Here is a 25,459-nt window from a genome sequence, read left to right as displayed (position 1 = left end):
TGAAAAATAACATTTATTCTTTTTCCTTTAGGAGACTGTGTTGGATGATACGGCTGAGGAGGGAAATATGTGCAAGTCCCAGGACACTCACGTAGAGAGAAGAAGGCTGCCAAAGGCAACCTCCTGCTGCCCCTGGGCTGACAGTCTGACTGGGCAAATTGACAGATTATCCAGAGATCTGACGTCTCTCCAAGATCAGCTACATAAGCTTGTAAGCGAGCGAAGGGCTGCGTGGGGTGAGAAGGTAAGGCTTTGGGTGGAGTTCGTAACCATTAAGTGGTTTTTAAGGTCCTGTATTTTCAGCTCTCTTGCTGTGGCCCATCCTAGGGCAGCCTTGCTGTTACTGCTCCCTGTCAACCTTGCTGCAATCGCCATGTCAGATCTGCAGTTACTTGTCTGTTTATGCCCACAGCATGCCAAGTGCTCTTTCAAACACAAAGTAGGCATCTGTCCCGGAGAGGCAGCGTGCTGAAACAAAACAAGTGTTCTTTTGGAAAGGGAAGGCATCAAAGGAGGGGTTACAGAGGAGAGAAGAGAAGAGGAGGAAATTGTGGCAGCCCCCAGAGGGGATAGATGCAGCAGGCTGAAAGCATCAGTAATGGTTATAGTAAGAAAAATAAAGAAAGGTATTCACAGGGAAAGAAGGATGGGAGAGGCCAGAGCTTGTCATCTTTCACTGAATTAGTAGTCTTTGAAATTTCTGATGGGGGAAGGAATAAGAGGGATTTGAAACCTGTGAAGTGAGAGAAGAGACTAAGCACAAGATTTGATGGAAGACAGACTGGCTGTGGGAGGCTGAATGCAGAGGAAAGCAGGTGATATGAAGGAGGTGTACGTGGTGTTCACTGTCATAAGGATGGGGAGACACTGGGAAGCACCCAGAGCGGGTGGTGGGGCATAAATAAAGGAACTGTTAATGTAGATGTAGAAGGTGATTCTGAATATTAACATGCTGGCACGAGGAGAAGATACAATGAAGAAGCAGGCGTAAAAAACCTAGTGATTCTTTTTAGGCATTAGAAGAGAAGGATACCAGAGAATGTGTAATACCTGTGTATGGAAGAGAAGTAAAAGAAACAGTTGGGGCAAATAGAGCAGTAACAAAAATCTCTGTATCATTAATTTGTGTCTGTATTAACTTAGGAGAGAGATTTTTGCTTGGTGTATTTAATTTCTTTCTGTTCAGGAGGGACAGGAGTGTGTGGTTTTAGGTTGAAGTGTTGGCAGAAAGGATTGTAGATCAGCTGACAAAATGGAAAATGGCAGGTTGTCAGATCAAGAAGTATTTGCCCAAGAGTTCAAAAGGGGTCTAGCATGGAAAAAGTGTGTGGAGAGCTCATGGCTCTCTTCCACTGTAAGGATAAGGAACTAATTAGGATCAGTTGGATAGGGACAGGCACAAGGAGCTGCTGCTTCACACAGAGAACAAAACTTCTTCCCACAGGGCACTGTGCATATAAGCAGTGTACATGGATTTGAAATCTGTTGTACATACTCTGGAAGCTGAAATCCATCAAAGACTATAAAATATGCAGATACGAGTTACAAACTTATGAGTTAGCAGGAGAACAAATCGTTGCAGGCTGGGGGAATATTCTGAGGACGTATCTCCATGTATTTGCCTTTGTCTTAGAGTCTTCTCTAGGCACTTGCTGTCCATCACTGTCAGTGATGGAGTACTGGACTAGGCAGATCTCTAGCATCATCAGAATCGGTTGCTTCTGTGGCAAAATGGACATGACTGTTGTGGGGCAACTCAGACCTTGAATTCTAAAAATAAATGTTCCAGTGTGTGGTTTCTAAAGCAAGATATACTCTGACTTCTCTTATCTATGACAATACATATGCTGTAAAATATGTTGTTGAATATTATGTAATACCACACTGAATTTTTTTCAGACTTACATTTGGAGATTAAGTCCAAAAAGATTTAACCGATCATTTCTTCTTTTAAATAGAGGCACTGGTTGGATTTGAATAATGGTTGATCATTTTCCAGTGTTTGAGATTCTGTGGATGTCATAAGGGTTTGTGACTGTGGGTAATAAATGGAGTGCATCTTAAGTGTGTTCTTAAAAGTGTGTTTATCACAAATGGCTTCTCTTCTACATGCCCTGAAACAGAATTGTTTTCTAATGCTACATGACAGCATTTTTTGGAGTGTTGGGGGTCAGGTGATTCTCCATCAATCGTTTTTATATCAACCCTTCCTTTGCATAGTGGTGCTGCTTATGTGATGCTTCCTGCCTGTGGTCTGTCTCCACAGCCAGGGTGTTTGCTGAATGCAGGCTCCTCTATCAGTTGTATGTTTCTGACCCCTTCAGTCTTTTGTTTCCCTGGAGAAATAAGCTTATCAAACCTTTCCTTCTGTATTTTTTTTTAAAAAATCAAACAGAAGATACAGCAGTAGCTAAAGTCATTATCACTAGCTTTGTATCTTGCAATACTAAGACATCTGAAAATTATCTTGGCTCTCACAGCCATGCCCAGCTGAGGGACAGTGCAGTTTATTACAGTTCTTGTGTCCACTGCCTTGTACTTCAGAAAAAAGCATGTTAATCCACAGAGTATTTGTGTCTGTTCTTACCAGTTGGCCTGGTGTCTGTGCCAGGCAACTGGGTAGAAACTGTTCTGAACAGCAGAATTGAGGGCACACGATGAAACGTGATATACTGGGGAAGAGACAGCACAGTTTCTGCAGAGAGGAATCATGACTGTAAAATCTGTTGGAGCTCTCTGAAGGGACCAATGAGCATGTGGGCAGGGGCAGTTGGATTGACATAGTTTAATTGCATTTACAAATGGTATTTGATAAAGTCCCTGAAAAGATTCTCAACAAAAATAAACTGCCCATATGACTGTCTTTTCTCTTCCCCTGGAGCAAACGGCAGAGCAGGAAACAGGGAGGGCTGTGATGGGTTTGTGGAGAAAGTCATTGCTGGGGCCTCTTGGGCCTGTGCTGCTCAGCATGCCACAGCTCTGGGAAAGGGGTGCCCAGGTGGGGTGAGGAGACTAAATCCTTGAGAGCATGTGAAGGACAAGTGCAAAGGATTATTGAGTAATAATTGAGTAATGAAGTGGTAGAATGTCAGATAAAATTGCGTGGAGATAAATCTAAGAATATGGATCTGAAGGGAGAATCATAATCTTACATGTGTTTCTTCTGATTGACATGGCACATGAATGAGCTCTGTGGAAATGTCAGTGGTCAGAAATAGTAAACTGAATCCTAAAAACTGTTAGGAAAGCAGAAGAAAGCAAAACTTAAAATATCCCCATCTGTTCCTGGAATGCCATGTGCTGTGTTAGTTCCATTCATAAATAAAAATAGGTGACTGAGCTGAAAAGGCACAGAGAAGGGATCCTGTTATGACCCAACCTGTGAAAGGGTTTCTCTGTGAGGAAACTTACCTCGGCTGGGCTGCTTGCATGAGAAGAGGAGAGAATGAAGAGGGGTATCACAACAGAGCAGGAGGAAACACATTTACTGTTCTTACGATGCTCCTTGGTTTTCATGATAGGAGAACCAAGAGGGAATTACTGGGCAAATTAATGAAGAAAAGTCATTAAGTAAGAAATATGGCAAGTATTCTCTGATCAGGAAGGTCTTTCAACTGTAAACTACTGGAGTTTAGGAAGTTGCATCTTTCAGTGAGATATTGTTACATATTTGTCTAGTCCTAAACCTATTGCCTAGTGACTTGTTATTGAAGAGTATTGGAGACAGTGCTGGGTTACATGGATCTCTGATCTACTAAGGTACAGTTCCTCTTTCCTTACATCCAGTTTTGAGCATCACCATTCAGGAGAGAAGTTAGGGAGAGTCCAGAAGAGAAAAATGAAAATAAGTCTGGACTGTAAGGGCTTTGAAGTTCTTTATGTTAAAAATTGAAAGACTAAGATAAGGTACATTATTCTTTGAATATCAAGAAGCTTTCTTTTTTTTTCCCCAGCCATGCCCTCAATGAATGGGACAAAAATGTGTGTAAATCACAACAGAGGTTTTAATTAGATACTAAGAAAAAAATGACTAATGTCTAGCTCACTTTGGGTGAGCTGTGCAGTTTCCATTCTTGGACCCTGTACAAACCAGGTTATCAAATGTCTGTTAGGGATGGCTGAAGAAGAGTTGGACCTGCTCTAAGAATGTCGATTGAGCTTGAAAACCTGTTGAAGTGTCTTTCATTTATGAAAGACTTCAATTGATGGATTGATTGATTTTGGACTGTGTAGAGGTATTTCAGGTGTGTTAAAGCCATTGCTACACCATGATGCCTGTTTTCTGCCACTAACCACAGCTGATCATGTCTCAGGATTTGGTTTCAGGGGCAATGTGTCTATTTGTCGCAAGTTTGATCATTTGCACACTGTGATTCTGGTAGTTAAACCTATCATTCTTAAGTTCCTTGAAATTAAGGAACTAATTTTGTGTATTTTGTTTTGTTTCTTTGTTTCCTTATTTTCTTTTGTTTGTTTCTGCCTGCCCCCAGCTGTTTCTTTGATTATGTGCTTGGAATGACCCTGAAACTGCTTCGCCTTTCAGGGACATTGACTAGAAGACATTTGAATGTAGCAGTGATATTTGGGTGATTTGTGAAACCCTGGTTAATATGACATTTTAACTGATACCCATCTCTAGGCAGCAATGTGTTCAGTATCTTGGAGGAGAAAAGGAGTATCACAGAGGTGTGATCTGAATGTGGGGGCTTTCTGACTGTTAGCTTTGCTCTCTTCTGTGCAGTATTGGGCAAATAATCATAATTTCTTTGGTGACATTTTGGGGAGCTGTAAATGATCAGAAAGGTGGAGGGAAATGGTTCAGCTTTGAGAATGCTTCTCCTCTTAGAAACAATCTCCTATTTCCAGAAGAGAACTTGGTTTTTTGCTTTATCCTTTCTAAATATTTCATGTTATCTGCTCCTCTATTCGAGGGGAGGATTTGATTTCAGCCTGTGTTAAACGTTTGGCATCCCTGAGCTGGGATGCAGAGTATTTGACTCCAAACGGTAATCGTTTCAGTTTTCATCACATAAATGCTTATACCATTCTGAGCTTTTGTTGAAACTTGGGATATTGTATCCTGAGATCCTCTGTGTTCACTAGCGTTTAAAAGCAAGCCAGACTCCTTTGAGATGGTGATATGATGGGATGGAGCTTGTTCATGCATATACCTCTGAAGTATGGACCAGAAAGGCTTAAAGCCATTAACTTGAGCTTGAACATGCTCTTTTCACACTAGAGTTCTCCTCAGAAATACTGGTGGCTGTGCTTGCATGCTTGGCTGATGGTGTGTCTGAGTACCCAGAGTTGAGACTTTAAGCAGTTACAATCCTTGGCCCATACCAGACCTCCTTAATGATGGTGGAAGAGCACTGAAAGCTACATTTTGTCTTTGTTTGTGTATTTTTTTCCTGATCAATCGCTTCCCCTTCTATTCAGTAACCCCTAACCTTCCCAAACTGTTGCACCCATAGCCTGGATAGGGCTGGGAGGATGCAGGGCTGCCCCATTTCAGAAGAGATACCCTTTGAATTCATGATCTCTTGGAGAGAGACTGTGTGGAACAGTGGTCTTTTATTTTCTCTTTCAAGGGAGAGGGGAGGTGCAGGAGTGGCAGAAATGGCCTGGGTCACCCCATCAAGTGGAGGGGGTGGGGACTGAAATGCAGAGGCATTTTCACTCCATCCCAAGTGTTCTATGATTCACTTAAACTTTTTGCCACTGCCAGCTCATCACAACATGCTGCTGGAGACCTTGTAGTCTAACAAAAAGAGCTCTTTTTTCTAAGGATCTTACACTGAGAAAATACCTAGTGGTTTTTGATGCACTTTGATTTAAGGCTTAAGTATTTGAAGTAGAGCAGCAGCTCCAGAGGCTGATGCTGAAACATAGTCCTACATCCTTTTGGTTTTGGTTGGGATTTTTTGTTTTTCTTACTGAGATTTAGTTGAACTTTATCTACTCAGACAAGTGCACTTCCAAAGTTCTTCTGTATGCTTCGTAATGAATTGGAGAGATGGATGAGGAGCTGTGAGTCCCTAGTAGCCACTGCTAGTGTTTGGTGGTTGTGCTGTGGCTAACCTGCATGAAAATAAAGGCATGTGCAGTATGTGTGTGGATGAGGGAAATATTTTACCTCATTATTTTCCCCACCATGCAAATGGTGAGGAGCACTGGTGGTGCTGGACAGGCTCCTGGTGTGCTGTGTTCCCTCCTGCGCTGGTGTGGGGCCAGGTTGTGTTTCTGCTGCCTTAAACCAGGGATTTGTGGCAAAGAGATAGCTGAGCTTTCTCACTGGAGAAAGAACTCTCTGAGGCTTGTCAAAAACTCTTTGTTTTTTTAAGCAATCTGTTCGCATTGCATCTTTGCTATTGCTGCTGTTTATTCTAGTTCTCTGGGCTTTTTGCTAATATGAAGATGTTAGTGTAGCGAGTAGTTAATTATCCAGGCTGTCTAGGGTGGAGGAAGTGGAGGAGTGGTAGGGAATGGTTCAGTGCTGGTGTATTTCCTCAGTCAGCATATTCCCTTTCCCGGTCCCAGAGCATTTCTGTGTTCTACTTTGTATTTGCAAACCTCCATCTGGAGCACTGAGCAGCTGTCAGTGGAGCTTCTCATGCGAAAAGAAATTGAAGAACTAGCAAGACCACAAGAGCAGCTTTTGGAAGTACATGGTTGGCTGGGCCCAGATGCCTGGGCAGGGGGAGGAAACCCACAGAGATCAACCAAAACATCCATCAAAGAGAGCAGTGGAGGACATGGAGAGGAGGATGGCAGGGAGAGACAGGGCTAATGGCTCTTATGTGTAGTTCTTATTTAGTTAAATGTAGGATTAAATTTGCTGCTGATGGAACTGCCATATTATTAGCAGATTTAGGTTATTAGAAGCCATGAATCTGCTGTAAACAGTAGGAGGTAAATCCTGATCTTTACATTCACTCTTTGCTCATGTATTTTCTTGCATTGGTTTATTTGTCATTCATCAATATTCCTAGCAGGAGATCCGAGACTGCTTGCTTCTGGTAAGTGCCTGTGGAGATGTAAGTGATTGCTCATGGAGGGCAGTGTGCTCTCTGGTGTGATGGAAGAAGCAAAGGAGCCATCTCTGTGCGTCGTTCTCCTCTTCACAGCAGGATCTAACATCTGCTTTAGACCCAAAGCCCCTCGTTAGCCTGGTTTAAGGCTGGCATGCACATGGAAAGTTACTGCAGATCAGCCAGGCTGGGAGATTTTTTGAACGACTCTTGCTCATTTCTGAAAAGTCTGTGTAGGTTGGCCAGACTTGAATAGTCAATGTTAAGCTTGCAGCATACAAAGGGTTGAAAAAGATAAGTATTTATTCTCCATTTGCAGATGCATCTTGCTGTGCAGATTGCTGAATGAGTGCTGAACTGTGTGAGACACAGAGGCACTCTATGTACCAGTGGCTAAATCAGCAAACTGATTGCAAACACACAGAAAAGCTCTAACTGAAAATAAATTACCTAGCCTGACATTTTTCATGGAGCTCATATATGCTAAAAGACTCCAGCTCCTTAGGGAGGAGAGAAACATTAAAAACTTGAGTGCTGTCTCCTGTTTTGTGTGCAGAACTCTGGGGTTTGAAGTAAACGTGGGTGACAGTTTTTCCTGCTTCCCAGAAGATGTTGTTTTCCCTTCTTTTGCTGAAATGCAGAATGTTTGCTTGGGTGACAGGATCAGTTAAAGTATAATAAATAACCAGTGTTAATATTTTACTCGCATTATTTACGAAGATATTGGGTATTGACCAAGGCAATGAAACATGCAATAAATGCAGCTGGAGAATTATACTCCAATAAATTTTAGATGAGCTTTATTTAACGATAAACTGTAAAAAAAACCCCCATTGCAATGAGAGAATGTGTTTTGCAGCCACTGTAAATGTTTTAGTGCATTTTTAAGAAATAAGTGTAGCACTTAGGTTCTCAAAGTTAAAGCACAAAATAAAACAAGGATGAAGACTAGGAATGCCTGTAGGGCTCAGATGCACAGGTCCTAGCACCACCTTTACCTTTGGAATGTGAAAAGCTTGGAGGCTGATGGGTGGGATTTGAGGTACCAGCGACCACAAGGTTGACTGATGGATTTTGAGACCATCTTGGAGGTGGTGAGCACTACAACAAACATTGTCCTCCACACGGGCAAGACCTGGGGGATATAGCTAATTCTGGCTGACAGAGACCATGTTAAACACCACAGCCAGTGTCTGTATTTTAGATAGCTCTACCTGGAACACTATTAGTGTGTTTTACTGAACCTTTCAGGGTGGGTTTTGGGAACAGTAACTTCCAGGAGGTACTTGGCTTGCTTTGCAACTCGGGGCACACTGTCAGGATGAGTTCCCCTGTGCCAGCAGGAGTTAGTCATTGCGTACTTTGCAGTACTGCTTGTTTTTTTGGTGAGGTGCTTTTAGAAGGACTGTTTGCATTCATGCCTTCAAAGCTTAACTTTGTTTCCTTTTTTTCCTTAAAACCTTGGCCTTGTTCTCTCAGTCGTCTGCCCTGAAATCAAGGGTACTTGATCATAAGAGAAAAAAGTATCCAACTTGTTTCTGTGTCTTTGTCCCTTGTGCTTGTAGAAGAGCTGACATAAAAGTAAACCTGTAATTTTCCGTTGTCACACATTTTTCCAGCCAGAAATGCATCTAAATAAAGCTTTAGTACACTTCTGAGCTTAGAACTCACAGCTTTTAGCTCTTGCTCTTACTCTCTCAAACCTGAGAGCCGTGTGATTTTCTCCCTTTTCAGACTAGCTGTAGGGCCTGGCCTTTGACTTCTGCAAGAGTCACAGTGCCCATTCAAGCAGCTTCACATCCACCTACAGCTGCTACTCACTATCAGATTCTGAGATAATAAGAGAAACTGCTGAATGCATTTTAGGAGCACTGGCTTTAGAAAATAGCTGCTTTTTCAGTGAAACTCTGAAAATGTTTTCTGTTGATAATTCTCCACCTGGGAGTTAAAGTTCATTTGGCTCATGCTGTAGTTGTGGATAGGCTGAGTTGCTGGAGTGACCTTTGCTGCTCTGGGTGCATTGCTTCTGCCTTGCTCAAGAGCAAGAAGAGCTGCAGGGCTGGGTGCTCGTGGGGGTTCTGCAGCAGTTATACAAAACCCCTGGAAGGGACAAAGGAGTATTTTCTAACTGAAAACAAAACCAATTTGTGGGTAAAGCAATTCCCTAGAAGTTGAGGGGCAGGGAAGGATTTGGGGGGTTTTTTGGTGGTTTTTGCTTGTTTGTTTGTTGTAGGGGTTTTTTTGTAATTTTTGCATACAAACCCTTTTCTGAAAACTTGTATGACTAGGTGGGTAATACCTTTGTGTATCTTAAGAGTGGTTTGTATCAACAGTCCTTTTTGGCTGTCTGTACAGGGACTACATTGCTTGAATTTGTTCCTGTTCTCCCAAAGCAGGCTAATATAGAGAAGTGTAAGGCACAAGGAGCACTCTCTCTCAAGTGGCTGCTTTCATATTGCACAGTGATAAAAGTCTTCTTAAAACAAAGTGGGACCCTCCAAGCCTCTGCAAGACACTTAGATCTGAGATGATCTATCATCAGTGTTTGTCTCTGCTGCCCAAGATAAAAGTTTGGTCGAACAAATTGAAAAGTAAGTGAGCAATTTATTATACAAAGCAATACTTGTCTGTTGCCTTCCTTTGTAATTTGTAGTTGTCAGGGTCTTTTTCACAGTAGCCCTGCAGCCTTTTTGCAAGTGTCTAACTTACTTACATTGACATATTCTGGTTTTCATATCATGTATTTTCAGTTGTGCCTATTACTACTTTAATTTGTGTGATCTTCTAATTGAATTCAAGGATTTGGAAAAGTCTAGAGATTAAAAAGCATAGTTAAAAAGAAATGTGTTATAAAAGCCTGAAATGCTAGAATGGAACTTTTTTAATTACTGTAAAATGATGAAGATTTCTAATCTGGAGGAGGAAACAGATGTTTTTCTCTTATTCCCTGTAGTTTGCATTCAGAATTGTGTGGCGTATAGGACCTTCACAAGTCTGAACTGTGTATCTTTGTAGCTGATGATAAATAATATACAAGTTTGGTGTTCCTGCTTGGAGCTGTCCCACCTTCCTCAGAGCAGTGGGACCAGAGGCTGTACCAGGTGGAAGGCTTACATATCTTCTTGGGAAGGAGCTGAAGAGGTTTAGATGAGCTCCTAGCTCCAGAGCATGGTGATTCTGGTCATCTTCTTGTATGCTCTTGCCAACGATGCTCTTTCTTTGCTGGCATCCTCTTCAGGTGAACAGAGGTGATGCAGAAATTTCTTTGAAGACCATTTATTATTTCAGGATTTGTCCTGCTGGTTCTGCAGACTTGCTGAAATAGGTGATTACATTACAGTTTTGACTCCTGTCTTTTTTTGGTTTGGTTTGGTTTTGGTTATTGTTTGTTTGTTTGGTTTTGGTTTTTGGTTTCTTGTTTTTCCTTCGGGTTTAGTTGTTCTCCTCAAAAGTTAACGACTGGAAGAGCAAATTGCATATGCCAAAAACTCAGGAACAGTGTTCAGAAAATATAGAATAGAATCATGGAATCATAGAATTGCTTAGATTGGAAAAAAACCACTAAGATCATAGAGTCCAACCCAGCACTGCTAAATCCACCACAAAACAATGTCCTCACAAGTGCCACTTCTACACATCTTTTAAATCCCTCCAGGCATGGTGACCCAACCACTTCCTTGGGCAGTCTGTTCCAGTGTTTGTCAACCCTTTCCATAACAAAATTTTCCCTGATATCCAACCTAAACCTCTCCTTGTGCAGCTTGAGGCTATTTCTTCCTGTCCTGTCCCTTGTTACCCTTTCAGATAGTTGTAGAGAGCAATAAGGTCTCCCCTGAGCCAGGATACATTTTTATAGCTTTGTTGGAGAGGGGTGAGGCTTTCAGCATAGCTGCCTTAGTTCTGGGCTGTTTGCCTCAGTTATGTCCTTTAGCAGTCCAACCCAAAGGCTCTTCTTGAAGGACCTGCCTCTGTGCATCTCTTCAAGGGTAGGATCCAGTGCAGCTGCACTGCAGGAGGAGAGCTGGGTGAAGCCCTTCCTGTAAGCAAGTCTGCTCACACGAGCTCACTGCACAGCGGTCACAGAGTTCACTTGCTCTCAGGCCTAAGAGGATTAATTTCCCTTTGGCTTTGCCTGTGTCATAGTTATTTGTAGGCTCAGCACACAGGTAATGCTTTTATCAGTTGTGTGCTTTTGTATTGATATTTGGAGGTATATTTGTATTTTTCTGGTAAAGGCCCTGAAAAATCTTAGCATTTTTCTTTGCTATTTTCTTAATCCTGTATCCCTTTCCTTTATCTTAAGCTAAATTGACTTTTCTGACTCCTATCAACGAATTTAGATACATGAGTCTTAAATACAGATACACTGGATTATCCGGAAAAAAAAGGCAAAGCATAAAGCCCCAAAAACAAACCCAAGAAAAACATGTTATCTGCTCAGACAAGATCAGGTCTTTATGAAATTATCTCAGTCAAACGCTTTAATTAATGTCTAACTTTCCATTATTGTGCTTCTTTACCAGCTAAAAGCTTTCCACTGCAGAACAGTGTGGCTGTGGATCTGAAGGCTTAGGGAATGCTTTGCACTGTTCAAAGTATAATCAGAGGAAGCACAGAGCAGCACTGCCCTGCTAGACTGTGGCAGCTCTTCTTGCTGGATGCAGTTATGTACCTTCCACTTTTAAAACCGTGTTTTCAGTTTCTCCTCCGAGGACTCCTCCCCCCGTTCAAGGATGCTGTCTGTTCCCAGGTACCTTGCCTCTCTGTGACTTCCCTGTCAGTTTGTTTTGGAATGGCAGTAGGTGTGCCTGGGATGGCAAATGTCTTGCTTTAAAATGCATAAGATTGGAGATGCATACATTCCTCTCTAATTGCAGGAAACTGCAAATCCCGGCAAAATTTGGAATGCAGCTGCTTGTATAATTAGATCTTCTGTCAGTTGCTATAGCTCAGCTTTACAACCCTTCTAAAATGCCTTCATAGTTTATGGTACAAATAATGCCCCCGTTAATACTACTTTGGGATCACCTCTTTCATTTATTCACCATCAGTTCCAAAGGCCTGAGATTTTTGTTGAACTAATAATGAGTGTTAGAAATTAGGAATTATATTAAGGTGAAATTTTCCTTTAGCTGTTATAATTACTGTTAAGCCAAAAGAAACAATTTCTTATTGTTGCTGGGGTGTGGGCTCAGTAAGAAATACCCATGTATGTGCCTCAAACTGGCTTGATCTGCCTACAGCATCAGGTTTTGGATGTGTGCAAACCTTTCCATTTCATGGTCTTGGGAAATAGAGGGTAATGGGTCATGGAAAAGTTGTTAGGTTATTGGCAACTAAGTGTTGCTATCTGCTACTGGTCATTAAATGACAGATAAGATATAGATCACAATTCAGAGCTTAATGAAATGTGTTGGCCCCACTTACAGCACCATCACAGCTGGGAAATAGTTGAAAGGTTGGAAAGGATTAAAGGAGAGGTAATAAAGGAATTATTTGGTCTGGCTTTTTAAGAGGTGAGAAAAGTGCAATTTAACCAAGGCAAAGTTATAGCTGGATCATGTTCTGCCAGTTCTTAGACAAAAGTGGAGTTTTGAGGGTATTAGACTTTATATGAAAGATGATTTAAGGCCCAGTGGCTGAGGCAGAACTTGCTGCAAAGTAGTGTGTTTTTAGCCATAAATGTATTTCACTGTTGAGGTAACACAGCAGTAGGGCACTTTCTTGATCTGCTGGAGCCTATGTTCAAAAACCCAAAAGTTTGTTTCTAGAAGGAACCCTGTAACTTACAAAAATGTAGCAGAACATTGCAGAAATTATGGGGTGAGATATGCCTATGCTTTGTGGTGGGTTAGACAGTTTATTATTACTTTAATCCATAAATGCATGAACATTGGTATTAAATGGGCTATTTCAAATCTCTTTGTGTACAATCAAGGATCTCACGAGAAGAAAGAAACCTCATTTAGGCAGGACAGTGTGGGAAGTCTTCAGCTATTAAAATAGAAAGTGATGGTTTCCAGCTTTTAAAACTGGTTACTCTTTAGTGTGTAGAAATTGCTGCAGAAAATTAAAAACCTTGAAAGCTTACAGCAGAGAAGCTTGATTCAGTGAGACAAGGTTTATAGAGCTGCAGTACTTGCTCTGTAACTTTCTTACAGGTTTGAAATTACATTTGGGCAAGTTACTATAAGACATGAATTTGAAATTAGGATAAGGTATTTTTTATAATAAAACACCTGCTTACTCAATGTTGTGTTTCCAGAGCAGCTGATTGCAGATATTGCTTTTGCTCTAACATGTGGGCTTTTGTGTATAAGCAGCAAATGCCTTTAGATGATTTTCTGAAGCTTAAGCACCTGATTTTCCTGCTCAGCAAATGTTTGAACTTCGTGGGTTCTGCAGGGTCCTGTCCCTCCTGTTCTACAAATTCTCCCAGCAGCAGGAGCTGCAGGATTTGATTTTCCACCACTTACACATTTACAGCATCCCTTGAAATGGTTCCTTTCTCTGCTCCTCTGAAGCTGAATGGGTCACTGTCTACAGCTAAGGAAGGGAAGCATTTGTCATACCCTTAACCGTCATTGTTCAACACACAAAAAAAAGGGAAAACATTTTTGTTACAAGAAACTGGTGCCCTAGACAAATTATTGTTTATTGTTAAAGAGGTGTAAAACTCTCACCCTAGTTATGTGTGAAAAAGGCTTGATTTTTGTGTCTTTGGGGACACACAAACCTCTTGGATTATTGATTGCTGTTCTGTACAGTGAGAAACGTGGAGAACAATGGTGCTGGTGTGTTCAGTTCTTTCTGTCTCTAATGATGTTTGAGACTCTGCTTGGGCATCTTTGACAGACAGACCATGGAGCTGTTTCTCAGCACTGCTCTGTGTGTAGCAAGGTGCAGAATGTGTATTGTACAGTGAGAAAATTTGTGTATGCAAGCACAAAGTGGTTGTGGGTGGGAATTGTGGATTCCCTGTGACTATTTTGATTGTATTCCACTTATTTAATACCTACAGATAGTTCTGCTATGCTTAGAGTGGACTCTTCTCTTTTCCCTTCCATGGTATTGATACTTTTGCTTATAATTTACTTCTACTCTTTTGCTTTGTACTCAGTGCTCTTTTTTCAGTGCTGACAAGGAGGACTTTCTTAAAGGTGTCTGCAAATCTTTCTCCATCCTGTTTTCTGCATCCTGGATAGACTGTCATCTGGGATTGCAGCTCTGCAAGGCATTTCTTGGGGGGTAGGAGGGAGTGGTAGTGGAAAAAACCACTAGATAGAAACTGTAAGGCAACTCTAGGTATAAATAATGGTCCTTCATAAAGTGTTACTCAGGTTTGTACTGAGTCAAGACAAGTGTTGACAAGGTTCAGCCCCTGGACTGACCCGGATTCCACTCTGGAAAGTGAAAGCCCCTAAACTAGCCTTAATTTGCCATGCCTGGTTTCCAGTGCTGAGCTGTCAGGATTTCTGCACAGCGTCCACGCTGGCATCCTCTGAGTGATGGCAATCTCTCTGTGCTTATCCCACTTCCATTTTTTACTTATAGATCTTTATTTAAGGTTGATGCTTTCTGTTGAATGTGAGTCTGCTCAATTTACATGGAGACTGAGGGCTCTGGGCAGCTCCTCTAGGCTGGGGACCCCACACTTGGGATGTTGTGATGTGCTGGAGAGCTGCTCGGAGCCAGGCAGGTCTCTTCTGTTTCTGCAGTCTGTCCCCTCATTAATCTTATGTTTCCAAGCATGTAATAATTGACTTCACCCTTTCAAACTCCCCAGGTACAGGGGAGATATGATAGCTTTAAAATAAAACTCAGCAATGAGCTTCCTTCAGGGGTAAAATATTCTGCAAGTCAAATGCTGTTTGGTGTTTTCAGAGGAACTAGATGAGCTTATGAAAGGTGTTGGGTTATTATGCTCTGATAGCAAAGGAGCATGACTTGGTGGCTTGGATGTTGCATTCACTTATATTTCCTAATTTCCTTTCACTCCCCAGCCCAAAAAGACAAGATCTGAGATTTTTCTGTTTGTTCCTTTTGACGAGGAGCACAAAGGAGCAGGATGCACGGTGTTTTCTGGCAAAGGCAGGCATCAAGGTTTGTGGTATCTGTACAGCATGGCAAGGATAACTTGTATTTCATCCTAGGGGTTTCTCCCTTTCATAAGAGAAATGTGCGAGAAGGAGTGGACAGACAGGACAGGAGACAGAAAATGTGCCATTTCTAGGCTTGTGCAGTTTGTTTTTCTCAACAATACTGTTATAGCTGTTTCTGCAAAACTCCTAGAATAATTTGAAGAGATCTGCAATTTAAAAATAATGACATGATTCTGGTCTTTATCATCCACTTCAAAAGAAGCTCCAGCCATTTGGTTTGTTATTCCTTCTTTGAAGATCATCCACTTCAAAAGAAGCTCCAGCCGTTTGGTTTGTTATTCCTTCTTCTGGCAACAACATGATCATAGAATGGAAATGCTCCTATGCCTCCCCCGACTCTTCCTCAGAGTAGGTGTTTGGACCTTTCATTGCTGCTGCTTTTCAAACTTCCATCTCCAGCTAGTGGCTTCCTTCAGTATGTAACTGTGAGGCAGAGTGTTCATTTGCTTTCTCAGGCTTTCAGAGTGCCATGTGAAGTTTTAACAAGCTGAAATGTTGACTTCCAGCATTTGGAAGATTGTCACTTTTGTTAGGCCATTACTGGAAATGATTCAAGCAATATGATGTGGTTATCTAGATCTCTTAGCATCTCTTTGGGATGTCTTGCTTGCTGGTAAAATCCTCTCCAAATAAGTTCACATTCAGCTTGCTTGCTAGCAGAAAAAGGACCATTTTGTGCATAGTTTTTACTGCACTTGTCATTAGTGAGTTATTAAAACTGTGAGAGAGATCAGGCTCTCCAGGATGTTTCTGAGCTCTACAGAGTGAAACACAAAGCTCTGAGAAGCTCATTACCAGTAAGGTGCAGGCAGATGTGAGGGAGCTGAGGGGCTGGAAGGTTTCCTCTTTGAGGAGACATCAAGTGAGCTAAATGTGTAGAGCATCTAAGCAGTTGATGGAAGCAAAGCTTCACAAGATGGGCAGTGGAAAGACTGGGGCTGTCCACCTGACAAATTATGACACATTCAGGAGAAATGTTTTACTGTTGTGGCGTCAAAACAGTGGAACATGCAAAGAAAGTAGAAGACAGCTTATTTAAAATGTGTGACATGTTACCTTTTCCATGATTTGCCCACTGAAATCATTGTTATAAGATTTATTCAAAGCCAGAGGATTCCCAGGACTGAAAATAGATGAGATAGCTGTCTGGATGGAAAGGACAGCCCGAGGTATCTTCAGTTAGAAGACATTTCAGAGAAGACAGGGATAAAGAAGTGCTGGGGAAATTAATTGTGTGTGTAGGTGTTTGCAGGATTGAAGTCTCTTCTGTGCATTGGCTCAAAAGTTAATCCACCATGGTGGGGACTGAGCCAAGCTGTCTGTTCAGCCTGATTTTTGGATGTGCCTCACCTTTGGATGTTCCTCTTTCCAACTCTGTGTTGGACACATCCTTTTCTGTTTTGGCTTGGCTGTTTTCCTCAATCAGATGTCAGATGAATAATTTTAGAAGTACAGCATCACTCATAGTGATGTGCTGGGGTAGATGATAAATCCTTTCCATACTTTGTGGATGTCCTGCCTGGCTTGATTCCACCACATCAGGAACTGGAGGCCACCTGTCTCTGCCCACCCTCTAGATAATGTTGAAGAGGTCTGTTTTATTATAATGCTTATTCCTTTGCATATTCCTGCATATAAATCTGCCACAGTATCTGTGCATTTGCACACTCCAACCCTTTGCACTGTGCCAGCTTTGGGAAGGGCAGCACAGGCTGCCTGTCACTTTGGTCCTTTTTCACAAAATCACAGAATCAGTTGGGTTGGAAAGGACCACAGTGGGTTATCTGGTCTAACCTCCTTGCTCAAGCATGGCCATCCCTAGAGCACATGGCATAGGATTACATCCAGTTTTCAGTCTCATCTAAGATTTCATTCTCATTACTGGTCTCTGCAACTCCACCAGCTCACTGGCTGCTTCTTAGAACATGGAAGGTGTTCCAGTTTTCCTTTTAGCTTCTAATACCTTTTGAAGACTGAAGTTATTTAAAGGAAAACATTTAGGAGCACTTGGGGCAGTTTGGCCACTATTCTGTCTCAAACAGCAGTTGGTGACATGGTGAAGGGAAAAGAGAAGAAACCCAACAAGAGTACTTGCCTCAGTCTACCATCATGGCATCTGTCCATCTTCAGCCCTTGTAGAGCTGCTGAGGACACCTGAGTGCCATGGGAGGTTCCTGCTTGCTTATCATGGCCTTGAGAGAGTGAAATCTGGTAGAATACATTGTCTCTGGAGCACACAGAGGGCCAGCACACCTCCATGGACTCAGCAGTGTCTGTGAGTGGTCGCTCTGCTGTGAGCAGCTAACCAGGTCAGTACCCACTGCAGAGCAGGCTGTGTGTCAATTTGAAGATGCCAATTCTTCATCTGCTGATTCCCTCTACGTTTGGTGTGGATTTTCTCAAAGTGCACCAGGTCCCCTTGGGATGAGTTTGGTTCTGTACGAGTGGAAGTGATGATTATCATGTTGTTGTATTTATTTGGAGAGGATGTGCAGCAGTTGTCAGACAGCACTACACACCTAATTGGGAATTCAGCTTCCAGCTGGTAGATTGAGACTGAAAGGCAGAGCTGTGGGATAGAGACGGGCAGGCACAAAATGCTGAGGCTCCTAATCTTTTACAATATGTTTGTTTAATACAAAGTGGTCTATTGAGATTGTTTTGCAGTGTAGAATAATCATTGTGTGCTGACTAATGGGAGACAGCAAGCTGTTAAGGAGCATCAATTAACTATACAGGAGGAGATTATTGAGTATTTTCACAAGCATTCAGGATGTGAAGAGTAAAGGATATTGCTTGAAGGTAACCCTCAGAGATTTTTAGCAAGTGAAATCTATAAACTGCAACAAGTGTATTTGTGGCCATACATATGGTTGCAGAGCCTTCCAGGAAGGAAAGAACTGGAGGTAGCTTTCCAATTCCAGATTGTGCTGATAGGAAATAAATAGTGCTTTGCTAAACTTGTTCTCTTATTTCATATTCATGATTCTGAAGATTTCCCCTCTTAAATTTAGCTAATGTTATCCCAGGAGATACTGGTCCTCTCTACAAAAGGTAGCTTATGCAATGCCCTTCTGACACTTGGATGTAGGAATTTGTTGCACTTCTGCTTCCCTGACTGCCTAACTGTGAGGCTGTTGTCCTTGTCCTTACAGCTGTGCCTGTAATGATTCCTATCCCTGCTATTGCTGCAAGTTAGAATTCGATGCACTTAGTGCTGAGAGGAGCATGCTGCTCCTCCATCATGTGCCTTGTATAATGGATAATAAAATTCTCCAGTTTTGACCAGTGGAGAGTATGAAGACCCATGTTTCATTAGAAATGCTTTCATCCAGCCCTACCTGGTTTCTGCCTGAGTTTAATGTGAAAAATAAATAACATTTCGTGGGCTCTGTTTGCTGAGTGATGTTGTTTGTAAGTTCCAGGAAATTTTTCCCATCTTGGATTCCAGTGTTAAATCCACTTTGTGCAAACATCATTTTCCATTTATTCATTGGCTGTGGGGAGACCAGATAACATTGAATTTATTTTTTTCAGTTTTGTTCCTTCTAAAGTAGTGTTAGAGAATTGGACCTCAGATATTCTTTTTGTCAGCAGCAAGAGATGTCCTGGGATTCCTTGTGGATTATAATAAAAAGGGACCCATGATTCTTGGACAAGGACAAAGATAGACTTCTCTCAGCTTCAATTATCTATACAAATGCCTTAATCAACAGAGGTCTCCTTTAACAGATGGTTCTGCATTGATAAAGCCTTTAATGTGTGAGCAAAAATTCAGAGAAATTTACTCCTTTTCTGATTTGATTGATTTTCTTAATCTTTTTTAAGCGGAGGCTGAGGGGTGAGAATAACTCATCAGAAGGCTATGGAGAGGATTAATTACTTGGCTGCAAAACTCACAAAGCTATTCTGATGTAAGACGTGGGATGAGTGAGTGAGCCCTGGTGAAGTTGGTGTCAGTGGGGAAATTTAACTGACTGCAGCCCTCGCACCTGCAGTGTTTCACACTGTAACAGAGTGTAGTCTGATCCCCTCTATGTCATAAGCTTCTGAACTTGTTTTAGTAGTGAAACCCTTCCTACTGATCCATGGAAAAAATCCCTTTTTCACCAGATACAGCAGCTGCTTTGACCCTGAGCAGCTGTAGCTTGACAGTGGCAAAGGCAGGAGAGGCTTTGCTACCGTAGGACTCTTGTCCTTGCAGCTGGTGCTGCTTTGAGCTCTGCCTGATCTCTGGTGCTTCAGAGAGCTGCCAAAATATCCCTGACTTTACAGGGAACTTGTCAAAGCCCTAATATGTGAGGTACCAATATCTTAATGCAGATCTGCAGATTTAAAACCCCAAGGAGATGTTCAGCTTCGCCCGCGGCCAGGAAGGGGAGGGGTTGCAGAGCAATTTCAAGGCTGGAAGGGGGTATCATTAGCACTGAGCTTGACCTGAACTGAGCTTTGGCCAAAGGATTCATCCCTGGAGCTGCAATGAAGCATTTCATGGTTCATTATCCTCACAGTAGGAAACAATGTCTTACTCCGAAGCTGAATATCTGGCTTGAATTTTCATCCATCTGATCTTCTTTTGGCTTTGTCAGCAAAGTCTGGTCTCTCACCACCTTCTTTTCCACTGTCTTTTGGGAACTAAAACAAATCATATTATCTGTCTCCATTGAATGGAATGTTTTGAACTCTTGAAGTTTCATACTCTAAGGCTTGTTTTCTGGGCTGTGGCTCACTAGGTGACCTGTCTTTGAATCCTACTCTCTGTTTCCCTGTGCTTTTTTGAAGTACGAACTCCAGAACTGTGCACAGGTTTCAGGAGAGCTCTGGGGTTTGTGCAGGTTGCAGAGGCAGCATCACTTTTCTGAAACTTTGCTGCTTTTTGATTGAGCTGATTTGGCAGGTTGTTGCCGTAGCAGAAACAGAAAATGCCATTGGACTGAGAACCAGTTCCCTGAGGGCCTTAGCAGGGTGCCTCTTCTTACAGATGTTTCCCCACTGACAACTGCATTTTGAGATGAGTCACTGAATTCATATTTAATCCACTAGTAAAATTGGCAGGCAATTACCATCTTGCAAGTTCTTCAGATCAGATTGTTAGAGAACATTAAATCAAATGCTTTGGAGAAATCCCAGTATATACATCTTTTATCATCCAGACTGTGATTCTGTCACAAGAAAAGCTTTTCCTTTATTGGGACCTGTCTTCAGTGAAAGTGCTGCCTGGTACTCATTTTGGTCTTGGCCTCTACTTCCTTGTCTCTGCTCCATTATTTTCCTTTTCTTATTTGTTACCCCATAATGAGAACTGAAAATTAAGGAATTGGTAGCTTACAGTTGTCATCTCTATTTTTTAGCATTGCCAAGCACAGAAAGCATTTGCTCACTGAAATAATGCTGTTAGTGGTGAGGCAATTAATCTGTTATGACAACCTGGTAGCTTAAAGCACAACGGTGATGAAGGTTGCTCTGCTGGGTCTCCCTGTTTGCTCCATGTGTTTTGTTCTCAGGCCAAACCACCTACTCCTCAGTGAGAGGGAAGCATTCAGAGCCCTTGTGTATTACTCATCAGTGGAGGGGCTGGTGGACTGTGAATCTGCAAACAAATGACTACAGGCAGCTTTTTGGTTACTGAGGCTGCTCCTGATAGAAAACACATGTTAGCTTAATTCAGTTTTCACTGCCACACGCTTTAGTTTACACTCACAGTTGGCTCTTCTTTTTGGTACATCCTAGTCCAAACATGACATTTGGTGTTGTTTCCTGGTGGGAGGATTATTTTTTTTTTTCACAGAAATGTACCATACTCTTCCCCTCCTTTTTTTGTCTTTTCTCTACAGGTGAAAGCAAGAGAGGAAGAACTACAGAAGGAGGAGTTCTCTGCCACTGCTAAAAAGATACAGGAGAGTGTTGAACTCAAACTGCTAGATCTTACATACCTTTGTGCTCCAAAGAAGAATAAACTGCACGGTTCATGCAGGCTGGTGTTGAGAAACAAACATCATGCCAGCAAAACGGGTTTGGGTCAGTCTGTGTGCAAGGAGGCTGTTTCAGCTGTCAGTGCTGCAGAGGTGATCAGAGAACTGAGGATGAGAGAGGGCAGCCTGCAGAGAGAGCTGGAGCAGCTGCGGGAGGAGTGCCGGCAGAGGCTGGATGAAGTTGCAGAAGGGTTGGATGGAGTGATTTGTATCTCCCCTTGAAGAGATAAAGCTGGACTGAGAAGAGCAAAGGAATAGACTGACTTGATCAGGACACGTTGTGCAGTCTGGTGTGGGTGAGTGTGAGGTGAGGAACCAAATGTAATTTCTAATTTTTTAGCCTGAGAATCATGACTTGTTACTGCTTTGTGACTTGCGCTGGGACCATAACCTCGATGGCTCTCTCTGCAGCCTCTTTATGGCTAACCTTGTCAATTAAATTCTGCATTAGGCCTTGGTGGGAGTGTGCATAAATCTCCCTTTTATCTTCCAGATTTCTAGTTCTTCTGCCAAGCACTGGGTTCTTTTACAGTGCTCAGCTGCTAGGCACGGCATACATTGAGGGTGTGCATTGAAGTACTAATAGCATTCAATATTTTCCAGAAAATGGAAGAGTTCATTAGTCAGAAAAATCCAAGTATTGGAGAACATGTAAAGTATCAAGGCTTAGAGAGATTGGAAATGTTCAAGAAAGTGTGCTGTTTTAATTCAAGAGCTTGGAGTATTTGTGGCAGGTATAATGCAGTCACGATAAAGAAATACAACTGCCTAATAATAAATAAAGCAGCACACCGATTTCATTTACTGGTGTGTTGCACTTGAAGTAATTGGGTTCTCAAAGAGAACAGACTAGAAACCCATTCCATCAAGTCATGAGTCACAATGAGATACATAACTTATGGATCTACTATAGGAAGTTTTTGTGATACAGAAATATGACCTTAACTTCCAAGCTTGAGGGAGTCTCCAAGCTCTGTCTCTGGAGGCTTTTTCCCTTGGAACATGCAAATGTTTTTAGCTTGGCTTTCATTTCCTACACTTTTCTGTTTTGCTTTCATCAATGAATATTTTTGTATTCTAGTTGTACACTTTCAGGAATAAATATATTTTTAAAAACCAGTTTGTTTTTCGTTTGTGAATTGCTATGAGCACTGGGCTTTCCTCCATCTGGATTTCTGTCTGCTACCCCAGCTTGGTTGTGTCACAGAGTACCAGTTGCTCTTGGCTCTCTCAGCAGCTGAAGGTGAGCACCTTTAAGGACCTCCTTCAAGGCATCAGTATGACTGCTGCTCCATGGGGAAACTGTGTGCAGGTGGAGTGGGTGGACAAGGCTCAGGTCTCTTGGTTTCTACTGCATCAAGTAAAACTTCAGGTGCTTCCAGACCCTGCTCGTCAGCATCAGCTGTATTGGTTCTCATGCAGTTCTTGTGGATGTGAGTGGTAATGCAAACAGCAGTGGAGAATCATGCTGGAAGGGCTGGTTTGCCCTGGTTTCACTCAGTTGATGACAGCACTGCTGGTAGGCTGGGAGTGCACAAGCTCAGATGTAAGCCAAGTTTCAGACAGCCTTTCCTCCCCATGGACCTGGTGGTTTGTCCAAGGACCAAGCTTGAGCAAGGCTGGTGGGAAGGGCAATTCTCAGATAGAGACCTCAACTCAAGTCAGCCCTACATGGATGGGACAGCCCCTGGGATCAGGGTGTGTGTGTGTGTGTGTGTGTGTGTGTTGAGTGAGTCTGTCAGTCAGAACCTGCTGAGTGTGCCAGTGACACCAGAGGGGGCACAGTCCTGGAGCAGAAAACCCCTGTAGACTAGTGAGATCAATCTCTGGGGCAGATGGGTCCAGGCTGTTGCTCCTTGAAGAACATCCATGGCCTTAAAAAGCCAATCCACATCTCTCTGCTTTCCAAACAGTCTCTGCAGATGCAGGGTACCAAGCACAGAACTGTTTCAGGCTGGTACAGATTTGAGAGGGTGTTGGCTCTGGGGCTGCTGACATTTAATGCACAAGAGGACTTACTCAGACAGAGGCTTCACAGAAAATTATTCATGAATGGGAGAGAAACAGTATATCCTAGAACTAACAAGAGTGGCAGCACCAGTCTGTCTCTCTCTGAGCATTTTATATCCTCCTCTAGCTTTTATACAAGGAAATTTTCATATTGCCTCACATTTAGGTTTAAAACATTGCCCTCACAAGATCCTTTGCTCTCCTGGGATTTTTGGCAGGGAAGAGTAGGCAAATATTCTTGAGCATGGCAAGAGCACTCGGATTCAAGTGCAGGTCTAGCTAATGCCTTGCTGTGGCTTATCAGGTTTGGCTTAATGCTGAATGCCACAATGTATTATCCTGCTGCCCACTTAAACTGATAGCAGTCACTTCTGGGATGACTTATTTCCTAGTAACAACTCTTGTCACCACACAGCACTTAGTGCAGTGTGCTTCAGTGTTCATCCAAGGACCTTTCTTCAGCAGAGACCACAGGCAGAGACCTTTCCCCTGTTTGACCCTGAAGAAGTATTTTCTCTCTGGTGGAATGTCAAGCATGACAGTGCTCAGTATGCCTGTGCATGTGTGTGTGATGTATAGAAGTGCCTACAGTGACCTGCAGGCAGCTGCATTTGCTGCCTGACACAAACTGCTGTACTGAGGTGGCTGTGTGGGAAGCTGTCAGGAGAGCCTGTGGGTTGGAGCTCCTCGTCCTGCCGTGTACATGGAGAAGGACTGCAGCTTAAAGGATCACCTTTTCACCCGTGGTGCTGTGCTGGCGTTCCACACTGTGAACACCTCGTGCTAAGAGCATAGGCAAGTACAGATTTTATTTTCTGGCACCAATTTTCTAGTGTCTTTTGTTTCAGGTACCAATTAGCTGCTTAAACCAGAGCAGCTACTCTGCGGTCCCTGTTGAAGGTCAGCAGGGCATTTTGAGCTGGCAGTGGTTTTAAAAACAATAGCAGCCTCCACTTTCCTTTGCCCTTCTCAGCACCAACACAGAGTGCACAAAGCAGGAGGTGCTCTAAGGACTTGTCTCTCTCCTGCATCAGATTTTGGAGGTTGGTTCTCCTGTGAAGGCTGCCTTTTAAAAATCATAGCACCTCTGCAGGAGTTGGACACACAGGGACCGGTCATGCCTCAGTGACTAGTCACAACTTTTGATGGCTTTTGAGTCATATCAATGCTTCTGAAATACAGATGCTTTCCAGTCCTCAAGAGCTTGGAGAGGCATTGGCTACTACTCCAGTACTGCTGGGAGATGCTGTGTGATAAACACTTAGGAGCCTAATAAAACATCCCTGGATTAACACCAGCTGCAGTGAGGGCAGGAACATGAGCTGGGTGACCACAGTTACACTTAATGGGATATAGCCTAGAAACAAATAGATGTTTGTCACATCCTACCATTACTGTGGCATTTGGAGTAATTTCCTTTCCTTGTTTAGGCTGATTTCTCTCACTCACCATCTAGCCCAGTAGTTTTAAAGGCTGCAGTGACCCTCTCAGTCCCGTGTCAGCAATCAGAGATGCTGCAGAAGGGGAAGTGGCTGCCCTGGGAGATGTGTGGCAACCAGCAACCAAGTGACTGGTTGGTCTCTGGCAGATGCTGTGACAGGCAGGAGATGACTCAAGCGGTACATGTCATCCATGGGCTCCAGCACGCTCGGTAAATGTTAAGCATTACTTCACAGAAATTGGAGAGTGTTGTAAACAACCCACTACAGCCTGAAAGCAAGGGCACAAATTGTTAAGTGGTTTGTCCTTTGCCATACCACCATGCTGGTTGTACATTTCCTTGTCAAAGCAGGAATCTGCCCTAGAATTGTTGATGGAGTTGAACGGAGAAGAGTGGGAATTGGCTGGGGAAGCTGAGTGAGTGCCTTGTCAAAGCAGGAATCTGCCCTAGAATTGTTGATGGAGTTGAACGGAGAAGAGTGGGAATCGGCTGGGGAAGCTGAGTGAGTGTCACATTGTGTGCAACTGGTTGTTAAGTGGTGTGTGGAAAGGCTGGTGGTCATGCTGTCCTAACATCTGGAATAGGCAGCAGGGTTTGGCTTGGTTTCTGCTTCTTTGAAGAGGCTACAGCAGAAGTTTTCCCTGTTGGTGCATCCTGAAGGGAGTTAGTTTAGTTTGGGTTTGGATCCATGGTTTCTAAGTGATGTTAGGAAGAGAGAAGCATATTAAAAGTGATGGCCCATGCTGGAAAAGCAGGAAAGCAGGGTTAAAATCAGCATTTGTCAGAGATGCTGCACATGGTTGTGGGGTACACTTGACAAGAGTCAAGCAGTGAAGAGTTGTC

The 25,459-nt window shown here is 42.7% G+C and overlaps 1 protein-coding gene across 1 annotated transcript in view; it reads left to right on the top strand.

Moving 5' to 3' along the window:
• LOC103798924 (chromosome unknown open reading frame, human C14orf80) overlaps positions 1-21,387 on the top strand; it is a gene marked incomplete at its 5' end in the record, with an annotated part of 69,670 nt that extends 48,283 nt beyond the window's left edge. Inside the window, 2 exons of the mRNA XM_009071211.1 lie at positions 32-244; positions 21,028-21,387. Coding sequence (XP_009069459.1) covers positions 32-244; positions 21,028-21,387 — 573 coding nt within the window. The remainder of the gene's footprint in view (positions 1-31; positions 245-21,027) is intronic.
• Positions 21,388-25,459: the final 4,072 nt, after the last annotated feature.

The sequence above is a fragment of the Acanthisitta chloris genome, unplaced genomic scaffold (genome assembly GCF_000695815.1).
Source record: "Acanthisitta chloris isolate BGI_N310 unplaced genomic scaffold, ASM69581v1 scaffold4743, whole genome shotgun sequence".
Taxonomy (NCBI): Eukaryota; Metazoa; Chordata; class Aves; order Passeriformes; family Acanthisittidae; genus Acanthisitta; species Acanthisitta chloris.
The sequence above is the reverse complement of the archived record's forward strand: the minus strand, read 5'-3'. Positions and strand labels throughout refer to the sequence as shown.